This window comes from Hippocampus comes, unplaced genomic scaffold (genome assembly GCF_001891065.2).
Source record: "Hippocampus comes isolate QL1 unplaced genomic scaffold, H_comes_QL1_v1.1 scaffold137, whole genome shotgun sequence".
Taxonomy (NCBI): Eukaryota; Metazoa; Chordata; class Actinopteri; order Syngnathiformes; family Syngnathidae; genus Hippocampus; species Hippocampus comes.
This window is the reverse complement of record NW_017806002.1, coordinates 1,379,929-1,393,365: the sequence shown is the minus strand read 5'-3', so window position 1 is coordinate 1,393,365 and position 13,437 is coordinate 1,379,929. Positions and strand designations below refer to the sequence as shown.

General features: G+C 40.7%; 1 protein-coding gene across 2 annotated transcripts in view; it reads right to left on the bottom strand.

The window, feature by feature from the left end:
- Nucleotides 1–13,437, bottom strand: part of vgll4b (vestigial-like family member 4b) — a 33,510-nt gene that overhangs the window by 14,587 nt on the left and 5,486 nt on the right. The window contains exon 1 of one of the 2 annotated variants that reach the window (XM_019892440.1): nt 5,620–6,018. The exons of the other annotated variant lie outside the window; for it this stretch is intronic. Within the exon in view, the coding sequence (XP_019747999.1) occupies nt 5,620–5,701 (82 nt within the window). The 5' untranslated portion in view covers nt 5,702–6,018. Of the gene's footprint in view, nt 1–5,619; nt 6,019–13,437 lie in introns of those variants that run through there. 2 annotated transcript variants of the gene reach the window in all.

Genomic DNA, 13,437 nt, shown 5'->3' with positions numbered 1-13,437 from the left:
AGAAGAGGCTTGTGACAGCACACTGTCCAATCAGGATGCAGGATAATTGGAGGGAAGGGGGGCGGGGGGGTAGCATCATAGGTTCAGGAGGGGCAGAATGTTTGGATAGGCTCGTGTTTCCGACCCAAATTAATTAAAGCCAGAGATTATAGAGTGGAACATCAAAAGTAGAACACAATCCGTTCAGTGATGTTGGTTGGCTTCCATGTTGTTCTAATTTCCAAACAGTTATTCCATCGGGGAAAAAAAGTGAATACATTTATTGAAACCATTATCAAGTCTTCAATAATTTTCCAGTCAATGTTTTCAGTTACATTCAAGTTGGCAGGAAAATAGTTCCCGCTTTGGCCGAGCTTTCAGCGTATGAAAAGCGTTTCTTGGCAACCTTCTCTGGTTATTCTCATGCTAGTCATTAGCCATTGTGGTTTTAGCTACATGCTATTTATAATAGCATCTGTTTGGCAACACTTTGCTATTTCTCCTTGCAAGTGATGCCCATATTATTTTGAGCAGCCATACAAGTTACTATGTCGCAGTAACTTCCGGTTCCAGTTCTACGGTTAGGGCTGCAGCCCTCCACTATTTCTGCTATTCAATTAGTCTACCAAAATCACTTCACTCTTATTACTTGGGGGTTACGTAGCAATCAGCAAATTAGAGTGTCGAGTTGGCTGTTGTCAGCTCGAGTTAGTAGCTGGCTGATACGGCTAACTGTTAGCTTGTCTGCATGTTGGCTGTTGAGTGTGTAAGCGCCAGTGGCCAAACATGGGAGGTAGCAGCTAAGTAATAAATGTGCTTACTCCGACATTATTTTGTTCCGAATTGTTCAATAAAGCGACTGAAAGCTCGCCAGCTGCTGTGTATATACTTGCCTACTTGGGCGCACCACTATTTATACGTTCTAACTAGCGGAGGTAGGCTCTGTTAAATTAGCTAACATTGATACCTTGCATTAGTAATTGTATTTGCTTTTGTGATACATTCGGTAGTTCTGCTTAGCAGTAGTCAGATGAAACTATCCCAAACTTCGCACTTTCCATTGACGCACTCTTTCCTCATTAGTCGGGTGTGGAAAAATGACCACTGGGAAGGTTCAACGCTGAAATTCAGTATCGTCTTTTTATTTATTTATTTATTTTGTAATCGAATTATTGGAGTTATTCAACAAATGTTTCAGCCCTGGTGGCTATCAACACACTATGGCGTATAATATAACACTACAAGATTTTTCAGGGAAGATTTACCTGGAAATATTTGGTTGAACGCCTATTTGTGCCACTGTTTGGGCATTTCACTTGCACATTCAAACTTGCTTTTGCATCCCTTTTAACAGGAGTACGGTACAACTAAACGTATCTTTATAGTTGTTGGACATATGCACAGTTGAGACAAATACAAATGTGTAAATGTGACCATATACAATTTACTGCTGCACACATGTATGCTTCATACTTCTAATTAGGAACATCAGAAAGATAGTGACATGATGAAAAAGACTCGAGTGGAAGTCAAACTCCTCTCTCATTCGATTGGGCCCGCATGATCAAAGTCTATTTCTCTTGACAGAGCTTCAAACGGCTTCAAATCTGGATGAGATTAGATTACAAACGGAGGTGAACTCACTCTGTGTCTCTCTCTCTCTCTCTTGCCCTCTCTTTTCCCCCCCTCAAGACACTTCAAGATGAGTCCAAGCTTGCCTTGTTATCTCTGTGCTGGTGAGCGTAGTCCTAGGGTGATGCTTTTATCTCACTCATCACTCCAGAGGATATCTAACATGAATCAATCATAAAGACTTGACGGAAGTTCTTTGGAAAGTTCAACATTGGTTGGATAAAAGGGAGGGGTGGGGGAGAGAGCTACTCGCAAGGCAAATTCACTACAAATGTTATAAAAGCAACAAAATTACAAAAACAAAAAAATACACTCATCATCAACAGCTACTTCAGCGCTCTCATACAGCGCGTTCTCGGTTATTGTTCTCATTTGCAACTCCCATTTTTCTCTGAACAGGATGAAACTATTGTGCTAAAACACATCCCATTCTTCATTCATTATTCTTGCGGGGAGGAAAAGTCAGGATGCTTTGCTTATTGTTTTGGATACACCAGCGTACACAATAGAGTTTCCATGCAAATGTACAAGCTGGGGGTCGCTTGATAATGGTTAGGTTGACGTTATAAATAAGAATCTGTTCCCAATTGCCTTACGTGGATATGTAAAGGTTAAAAAAAAAAAATAAAGCGCTTAACTTTACGAGAGTTGAAGAAGCACTTAAAAAAAAGAATAATTTTGCCCACATTAAACACTGACAATGTCAATAATGATGAGTTAACGCTGCTTATGTTGCCGCCTCCAGCTTTGAATTTGAGTTCACTTCATGCAGCTTCTGATGTACTGTGCATTTTCCTTGTTCTGATGTTCTGAGCTGGTTCTTTTGAGCAGGCGTGTCACACAAACAAAAGCTAAAATCTTTCCTTTGATGCTTAGTAAAACAAAGGCGAGTGAGGTTCATGAAGGGCTAAAATCTGCTGAAGTCCCATAAGAGTTTGTCAAACCAACAATTGTGGGGCAATGCGATCTCCGTAGCGTAAAAATTGTACTTGTTTATTTTCCCAATATACAGTCAAAGGCTTCCAAGCAATCCACATATGAGCAAAATATTAAAGTGCGGAAGCTCAAGGCGTGTCAGCACAAGGACAGCGTCACAACTCCCCTCCACGTCATTGTGAGCGAGTCTGGACAAGTACGGCTCTTTCACTCTTCCAACTGATTATTCCCTTCCTTGCATCTTTTTGTATTTCTTATCACGAGGTGCATGTTCTGCTTAGTCAGCTAAAAGCAACCAAAACTAATTGAATCAACTAATCCGGCTGCCAGCAATAAATAAAACATTTGTGTGTGAATTATCATGTGAGAGACACCCAGAGGATAAGCGCATATCCAAAGAAAAAAAAACACACACCAAAGAGTCTCCTCCTCTCTCTTCAAGTGGTGTAATTGGATAGATGGCATGAAACTCGAGAGGGGAGAGAACACAGTGAAACCTTCTGTTTGGATTCAATCCTGGGACAGTGGCACTTTTATCCTTTTAACTCGTCCCAGGGCAGAAGAATAAGCTACGACAAGACTGAAAACTACTGCTATTTCTTATGAAAGCGGAACCATTCCATGGTGCTGGTTGACTTTTTGAATTGTTCTCATTTCTTAATGGTCATACAAGTATGAAGACAAGCTAACCACTGCGTAAAAAGCTCAATTTAAAATTACTCGCCATTTGACGAGAGAGAAAAGAGCTGATGAGTTCTAATTTGGGATTATTTCCATGCGAGTCATTATGGTAGTTGTGTTTGTATGCTTGGTAAAATGACAATTGATATTTATTGAATCTGTCAGATTGCCCATACATGTCTCGTACTGAGCAGCCAGACATTTTCCAACGTTGCGGTGACTTCCATTATCTGTTCGAATGAAATGCACCAAAACACAAATATAAATAGGGATACTGTCACCAGACATATTATGATGAAGTCATGGATAAAGGTTTAAAAGCACTAAAAGACACATCTCTTACTTCACAACGTTACAGAGAGACAGTGACCATCATATTTGCTGGTTAAATAGCAACAACCACCTTTTGCCAAATTAGCTTTCGCGCCAATCTGGAAAAGGCTTTTCAGTGACATGAATTCAATTGTGCGACTACAATCTTATTTCAGAAGTGACCAGGTCGGAAAGATGCAGTAAGAAATGAACATCCCAGTTTAGCAGATTCTCAGAATACGGGAGAAAATAAGTCAACCAACTGGGTTGTGTCAACCACAAAAATTGGTTGAAACAAAAAAATGTATGCCAGAAAACTATTCATTAATTCACAACATTATTTTTTTTGTCTTATTTTTGCGGAACACGGAAACACTTCCATTTTTTCGCACAGACATTTGTTGCAGCGGATGCTTCTGGCAAAACTCGTTCAGCAACAAATTATCAATCCAGGAATTATACAGCATTGTTTTTATTCTTTAAATAGTCAAAATTAAAGTTGTATGTCATGACTGCAAAGCGGAGCTGGGGTCGCAAAAACACGAAAATGTACATGTGCAACTACGAGTAGGTCCATCCTGCCACCACTGAACTACAATGGCTAAGGTAGGATAATAGTTTTGTTTTTTTATTCATTATCATATGTAATATATCCTTCAATTGCTAGATAGAATGCACTTTGTGTCGTTTGTAGACAACACACTATAGTGTATTGATTTGGCAAATGACGTTGAAAAGGCTAAAAAGCCAGCGCTTCAGAGCAATCGATGGTATGTTCCATTGCAAAAAGAAAAAAATTGTTTGTGCCAGCCCTTGTAGATTCCATTTTGGATCTGCCCCAAGGCTTGCTACTTGCATTTGTACGGCTTCAACACACTTGATATTTTTTGTATAATATCGACATTCTTTAACACACAGGTGTCAAACTCCAGTCCGCGAGGGCCATTATCCTGAGGGCTTTAGATGTTTCCCTCCTCCAACACACTAGACTCACATGATCAGGATCGTGATCAAGCTCCTGCAAGCTTGCTTCTGAGCTGATCATTTGAATCAGGTGTGTTGGAGGAGGGAAATATCTAAAACTTCCAGGATAGTTGCCCTCGAGGACCGGAGTTTGATACCTGTTCTTTAACAGATTAAATAAACCAAGCATAACAGCTTCTCAAAGTTACATTTCTATTGATGCACCTACAGATTAGAGTAATGCAAACGTTTTATACACATAGTCAAATACAGTACCTCCACGGTATTTTCAATGAAAAATGTTATGTTGATTGACTGGGTATCAATCAAATAAAAAGGCAGTGGGGGGGATCATCTACCTTCACTTAATTGGTCAAAAAAATATATAAATAATGCATATTTTCTCCATCTATCTATGCCAGCGACATACCGTGACAGGCAGAACTATGTAATGCTTATCCACTAGATGGCAGAAGTTACATAATCATGAAGCTGGGCATCACTTTTTTTGTGCGCCATTAGATGTTTTCCTTGTAAAACAGTGTTAATGGATAAAAAAAAAAAATGAAAGAATACTTTATTCCTACAATTCCGATTCTAATGTTTTACTACAACGATAAGACAAGAAAACAACACAGCAGTCGAAGCTAAGTCTCATAAATTGCTTGTTTTGGAAACGGTGTTCAAATTAGCGGTTTGATTTGCCATTGTGGAGCGCGAGGGTGTGAACAATGTGGACAAATGACAGCAGTGAACAAATTAAACGCATTGTGTCAGACATGACAAAAAAAGTGAGGCGTGCGAACACTTTCCCCAATTAGCCCAAATGACACGAGAAGCTAACGTTAGCTGCGTAGCCAACAGCTATGCTGGATGAAAAGTACTCTTATTTCACAACGTGAAAGATAGTTCGATGGGAACGCCTAAACGCTGTTATTAAACAAACAATATGCTTTACTACGACTACGAAAAGCGGCCATCGACTACAGTGAGCAACGTCGATCACAGCGTGAGTGTGAAAGTACATAAAAGACCCATTGGAAGTTGTAAAAACAAGCAGAAAACCATCGACAACCCCCCCCCCTCCCCCTTTTTTTTAAAGCCTTCTAAGTTTACCTTCGTAGCAGAGTATGCCAATGTTGTTGTTCATCTTGTCCAGGTACTGGAAATTCAACAGGTCCATTTTCGTCAGTAGCATTTATCGCCTCTTTTTTTTCTCCCACTTACCGACAACAAAAATAAGTCACGCTGATAGTTCTCGCTCTTGCTCTTTTTTTAGGCGACAGACAGCTAAGTTAAAAGGCCCAGCCTCCCAACTAATTTAGTCTCCGTAGAAATCAATCAAAAATCACCGTGGTATAAGAAGGAATGCTTAAAAATGAGTTTGGAGGAAGACTTTGCAAACGCGTGAGATAATAACAGCTAAGTAGCGCCAGTTCTGCTCACAGCCAGCTGTAAGTAGACTGCACTGACACGCAGGCTATGTCGAGTATGACTCCAATGCCGCTCAGCTCCAGCACACACAAGTGGATGGAGCCTCGCTCTGTGACGTCACGTCAGTGCGGAAGTGCACGACGAGGCTGCGTTCTCTCACTGGGCAACAGATGGAGAAAACTCTGTATAATAAACAATTAGTGTTGGGGTACACTATATGAGGGGTTAATTCTATTTTTTTTCCTTTCTAAATTTGTTTTTATTTTGAGTCAGACCTTATCCCATCTGACTTGACGGGGGGGGATAGACAGCCAATCGCAGGGCACATGTAGCCAAGCAACCGTTCACATTTACACGTGAACAATTTAAGTCTTAAATGTATGTTCTTTGGATGTGGATGTAGCCTGAGTACAGCACGGGGAGAACAGGCAAACTCCACAAAGGAAGACCAGAACTGTGAGGCTGACATGTTAACAACTGAGTCACCGGCATTTTCAATATCTAGCCATCCATTTTCTATAATACTTGTCCTCTGGGCTGCAGGTGAGATTGAGCATAGCCGAGCTTCCTTTGGGCAAGAGGTGGGATAGACCCTGGACTGGTCACCAGTCAATCGTCTTGCACATGTACACAGATAACCATTCACAACCACAGTCACACCTATGGCCAATTTGGAATCTTCAAAGAACAAGCACAAGAACATGCAAGCAAGCTCCACATTGGACGGCCAGAATCAAGATTCCGGAGAGCATGCAAACGGCACACAGGAAGACCAAAGCCGAAATGAGTTTCAGGGCTTAAATAACGGTGAGGCTTACGTGCTATAACTACAAGTCCAATGGTTGATGTGATGGAACAGGGGCTATGAGTTTCTTGTCCCGCAAGAGGCACTGGGCATGCTTGCTAAATCCCCAGAGGGCCTCACATCTCAGGGATGTTTTATGCGCCAGATCAGCCTCTCCAAACATATCCCAAGAGAGGAGGAAGGAGGAGTGTGTGTGTGTGTGTGTGTGTGTGTGTGTGTGTGTGTGTGTGTGTGTGTGTGTGTGTGTTGAGAGAGGGGGGGTCTCAAACCGCAGTAATCCAGTAGTAAATTTAGCAAGAGGAGTGGAAAAAAGTATAGATACTTAAGACCCTAATCACACCCAATAATAATGAGGTAAGGGGGCCGCATATGGCGAATACAACAATGACAAGTCTGTGCTCATGGTCGCCACTAAACTACAAGGGGGTTTGTATTGATTCAGTGACAGTTTGATCAGAAATCCCAAGAAATATGGTTGAGAGCCCAAACCAAATGACATAATGTATTTCATATTATTGTAATAACCCTTCAACAAGTTCTGAACATAAATTAAGGATGATTAGATGTTAAATGCCTAATCAAGTTCAATGGACGTCAGCAAAGCCAAACCTTTCGTTTAAATGTGTATGTCTGCTGCCCTCTAGGGTCCACAATAAAAAGTGCTCACTTGAAGCAGAAAAAAAATGATTTCAAATGAAATTACTTTATCGGGCAAAGGAAGCAGAAAGCATGATTTCAAATAAATATTTGCTTAGAAAGTGAGAAAATCAATACGAGAAAACACACTTATAAAAATTGAATTTTTGGGTGTGATTTTGTTAATTAATACAGACCAGGAATTGCCCTGAAACCTTCAAGTATTCAGTTAATACGGGAAATCAGAATTTTGTGAAAAATAAAAAAAGAGATTTTACAAACTGGTACTAATCATCATCATTATTATTCCACGACAACTTTAATATCCTCCTCCCCTCTGTCCTGCAAACTGACACCAAACATAAATTTCACCTCTAACCTATCCCATAAACGCTCCATTTAACACTTCCTCTTTGTTCTCGTACACATACAAACATGCCACAAGCCTTTTGCGGCTCCCCCCTCCCATTGCTTTCCCTAATCAAGAGAGCTCAACATTAGCATTAGCTTCTTGGAGCCCCACTATGTCCACTTTCACACACTCTCATTGCCTCTGATAGAACAGAGACCTTCTTTCAGTGCCTTACAGCTGCAAACTACCACATTCCGTGATGCTGGTTGACTTCCAAGTTGTTCTCATTTCAAAACAATTCATCCTATAGGAAAGCAGGTCAATTGAATTGAAATTGCACAGGCAACAATTCAACTTTTTTAAACATTTTGAATTGTCATACAAGAGAGACAGATGGTCACGACGATTGTCTAATAATAAGTACAGCAAGCAGAAACAGTCCGAAACTGTCACCTCGAGGTGTTTTACATAATTTGGGGTATTTTCACTTTGGCCTGAGCACAAAAACTGTGAATAATGGAGGTTAGCTTAAGAAAAAAAAAGTGTGTTAGCACCTGCTTGGTATGGTATTCAATTAATCTTACAGGTCAGCCGATTTCCAATGTTGCAGTCATTTGCATTTCTGGTTCTATGGGTTTCATCACACATTTCCATTTTTCCATTACCGGTGAAAGAAAACGCAAAAAAAGTTAATGTTTCAGTGATTCCCTTAAGACGTGCGTGAGCTCACACAAAACCCCCCAATTTTGTTCTGATTTTCAAGGATATTTTCACAAATTGCACCGCTTTTGTCATGGCCTCTGACTCTCATTTAATTTTCTGCCTCCTTCTCTCTCAGGACAAGGTGATGACGGGCACGGGCCTACATGAAGTGACTCAGGTCCAGGCACATCTCTCTACAAGGAGTGGGTGCGTCTGGACGTCAGCCCAGCAAAGACTCACCGGTGAGTCGTCCTCATGCTTTATTAACGTGCTGCGGCAGGTTGAATCAAACAATCGTCAGCATTTATTTATTTATTTATTTATTTGCTTAGTTTGTGTGGAAAAAAAAAAGTCTGCTTCGAAAAATGGCTCAGGGACAGCACAGTGGGCAAGTGGTTAGCACATCTGAGGACAATTGCAACAGAAAATAGATCAATGTATAAACACAAATAAAGGCATCATATGAGAAGGAAAAAATTACAAGTTCAATTTTAGCACATTTAACTATTATGAGTCTAGACATACCGTGTATTTGGAAAGTACTGTATTCAGCTTTGAGGGGGTCACTCCGCAGTGAGACACACCGTTTACATAGAGACATCATGAGTGACATCAGGACTTAAACATGTCACTCTACAAGTTGAGTTGTCAGGATTTGCCATTAAGGTGACAGCTATGAAGGAACCTTGATGCTGTAAAATATCTCATTAGACAAAGTGGTGTCGTAATTATAAAGCGTGCTGAATGCAACATTTAAAATTCCCCTTTGGTTTTTCAGCGTCAACTAATGAGCATGACGTCGGACTGACATCCATACGGGCGCAAGGGGACACGGATGCAACAGAACACCAACACAGAAAGTCGATGCGCTGTTGACAGGATCGATAAAGTTGAGCAGGGAGGAAATATCAGGTTGCCACACCAAAACGACAACAGGAGATGCTGTACTGTCATTTTCCCACCTTGGCTTCTGAAAGTCTTCAACAGTGAATTAGCAATGGTGCAGAGTGAAAAAGATATCCTACTGTTTATGAACTAGAAAATTTAGGTTCCAGTAACCCTCTGATGTTTGAGAGGCACAGGGACAGACAGATCCCCTGCTGCAAATAAAGGGATTTGTAGTTGCGTGTACTGTAAATGTCACGAGATTTCGGCAAAGCACTTGAAACAGAGAGGATCATAATACATCAACACCATGCTTCTAGCTTGTGCACAACCAATAATCTATGTTACATAAAAAATGTATTCAATAGTGAAAATATTCAACACAAACAAATCAACTTTATAATGCTCATGAATAATATTAGCTAAATCGCAAAAAAAAAATAATAATAATCTGCAAATATGTATATTCATAAATACCGAAATGGGAAAATGTGGGAGTTCATGACAATATATATTTTTTTTATTATTGGGAACAAGCAGTCATTTATTTTAGAGGTGTTAATTTAAGTGGACGATACACCAGTTTTTTTTAAACACAAGCTTCTCTTAAACTTGAGAGGTTGGCTTGTACATTTAAAGCAATTTAAAAAAACGGCAATCACTCTAATTTTACGTCAGCCTTCGCATTATGTAGCGGAATGCTTCCCTTCAAAGTGCAAATATCTCAAATTTAGCTCTGTGAGAAACATGGCAGTGCTGTTTCATTTCATTCTGAGTGACTATGGAGAGGGCAATCAAAAAGAGAGGAATGTCAAGTATGTGTGGTCAGCACAGTCCTGAGAGAAAGTTCCTCGACTGCCGAGCTGGTATGAGACGGCCCGGCTTGGCATTTACAGAGAAGCGATGAAGGCCTTATCAGGACGCCACAAAATTTCTGTTGTGACATTTCTACAACCTGTCAATATAAAACCTTCCTAGCTAATACAAGAGGCAAAATCGGAGCAAAACGAGTTCTGTTTTTTTTAATGCAAAAATAGCTGACATAAGCAAAAAAAAAGAATGAGAGCTGGCAAAATTCACAGTTCAATTGTATTGAACCTCGTGACAGTGACCCTCTGACACGCCACCTTTGTGGCTTCTCAGGCGCCCACTCAACCATGAAAGAGAAGAAATGACACAAGGAAAGGGTCTGTGAGGACGGGAGTGAATATAAGACAATAAGGGACTAAATGTGAGTGACACAATTCAAACTCTCCTTGCCCTCTGACCTGTGAAGACAACCTAGCTGACAAAGGAGCAAACGGCAAAAAACATTTGAAAACACGCGAGGGGGTGTGTGTGTGTGTGTGGGGGGGGGGGGTCCTGCTATAATAAATAACATTTTAGTTTACTGCACACCGCCATCAGGTTTCTCGTATCAGGAGCTTCTCTGAGTTATTTACCAACATTTCTGATCACGCTGATGGTTATATTTTTTTTTAATTGACTCGGAAAAAAAAAAAAATCCGGCCACTTTTTGTGATGTTATTCTGGAGACTTCCTCCAGAGCAAGAGTTGTTTACCCATCCACATCCAAACTGAATAGAAATCTACCAACGCCTAATTCAATGGAAAAAAAACTGAAACTGACTCACTTAAACACATTTTTAGGGCTAGACAGCTAAAAAGATTTTCGATCTTTTATTTCACGTTACAGTGGGCAGGCACTCCAGAAACCCAACAATTTCCATAAAAACTATTTAAAATGTTATTTTCAGACCCCTTTCAGTTTTTGAACAGGTGTTGTTTAGTTAACATCAAAATAAGATGCCTTTGATACTTCCTCAATTCACCCGCAAAGTTGTTGGTGGAACTGTCTTTGGTCATTTAGTTCTCTTTTCTCACCATTTGTCCAACAATTTTCCGAATGAATTGCCTGATGAATAAAAGGCAACCAGTGCTACAGACCGCTCATTGGCATTACTCTCCTGCTGAAAGGAACGAAAGAAAAAGGTCAAAGATGTAACGCAAAGTTAATGTTTAAGTGCAATGACTGCGACTTTGTAAACGACCGGTGACCTAGTTATCAATGAATAACGCTTTATTCTCCTGATAAAAGCGGCACTGATTGTAGCAGAATTTCTCCACTGCAGACAGCCGAAGAGGTGAGAGCTTCAAATCACAGTGGCCAATTAATAATAAAATGTTGTTTTTTTTGGGGGGGGGATTATGTTAGGTAGTCACAGCATCTTAAAGCAATGACAGCAATCACTTAGATGCATTGTCCGTATTAAAAAAAATCCACAGAATACGTGTCAAATCACGAAAAGGTGAGACGACATTTTTCAAAGAACTTTTTCAAGGAAAAATGTCTGAACACAGTTGGCGAAATATCCTCCACCTTGTGGTTTAATCATTTGTCACGAGCTGCCTATAATCAAGCGCGACTTGTTACAAATGCCTTCACAAGGCAGGCGGGAAAGATGAGCAATAGATATTTGCTGCACATCTTCCATATGCACCCGCTATTGTCCGCCTGTTTAGAACCTGACTGAGTCATGTTACACGGGTTGAATCAATTGGCCTGAGGGCAGAAAGAAGCACCAAAACACACCCAGCCCAACCCTAAAATCCCTCTCCACACACACACACACACACACACACACACACACACACACACACACACACACACACACACACGCAAACATCTTCTATCCAATAACCTTCTACGTGACGTTTAGAGCGAGTGCCATCGTGCTGCATCTCAAATTTCACTTCGCATCGCCCTCCGGCAAGCTCCGACTAGTTTCGACGGACAACCTTTTAAAAGGCTTAAAATATTACTACATACTAGAACAAAGATGTCGGCCAGTCACTGTCTTAGGGCATGACTAAGACAAGTTAGGCAAACAGAGCGTTTCCTGCAAATCTGCCCACCCCACGAGCGAGAGCTGGCCAAATCTGCCAATGTTTGAACAACCCAGGTAAATAAAGGGGGAAGTGAGACACTGTGTTTTGTTTCTCTCTCTCTCTCAATAAACAGACGAGACTGGAGTGAATTGTGTGGTTGTCAACTGTGAACAAATCTGGTCAAGAAAAGTGTAACTTTTTCTCACCGTGTGTGTGTGTGTTGGAAGAGTTGAAGTGGAATCAATTTAAAATTAATTTGACAGACTTTACAAGCAGGCGCATTGTGTATTTGTATGGCTCAATGAGTGAAGAAAATCCTTTCACTCTTACAACTCGAACAGTATGTATCAACATGCCTCAATTAATCCGAAATTGCAATTTCAAATTCCTCTCAAGTTGGAAAATGTAACCTAAAAAGTCAACTGCTGTCCTCACATGAGGCTTCAGCCAACCCCTTATGATGACGCACAATTCCTGTCCTGGCTACTCAGTACAGTATGGCTCAAGTGACATCCGAAGTCAATATCCGCAAAAGAAGAAACGGAAATTCAGCTGTGCTTACACGTTATGGTAAGAGAATGATGGGGGGTAGTTGTGTTGCCAGTTTAGTTTTCTGCCTTCAAAGGTAATATCCGCGCCTTACCAGAGGCAGCATGGTACCTGTGTGAAGTTTAACACCTGACACTCATGCCTTGTCCGACAGCTAATTTATACTTCAAACTCCACTTTGGCGCTGGTCCAATTACCCGATGGCGAGGTACAATGCACATAGTTGTTGGCTAAATCCCGCCTATTTTGCGAGACTGCTGCGTCTAAGCGGCTACTTTGTCAGGGTTAATAATGAGTATGTTTTGTTTGTTTTTTTTTGGTTATATATAACGGGTAACTCCTTTTTCAACGCAGGAAAAAATGTCAAAATATACCTTGAAACTTCCCTTCAAGGTTTTTATGAAGATGACAGCTTCACCCGGGAAGAGTGGAATTGTATTTGCATTATTTCCTCTGGTGAAACTTTGGACTGTGTTTGACCACAGAGATTCGACTGTAGAGTCATCCAGTTTTTGGTGGTCAATGGAAAAAGGCGTGTGCAAATAACGCCGGATTTACACTGCATGGTCGTTTCACGTGTTCCATGTATATGTGTGTGTGTGTGTGTGTGTGTGTGTGTGTGTGTGTGTGTGTGTGTGTGTGTGTGTGTGTGTGTGTGTGTGTGTGTGTGTGGGTTGAGCAG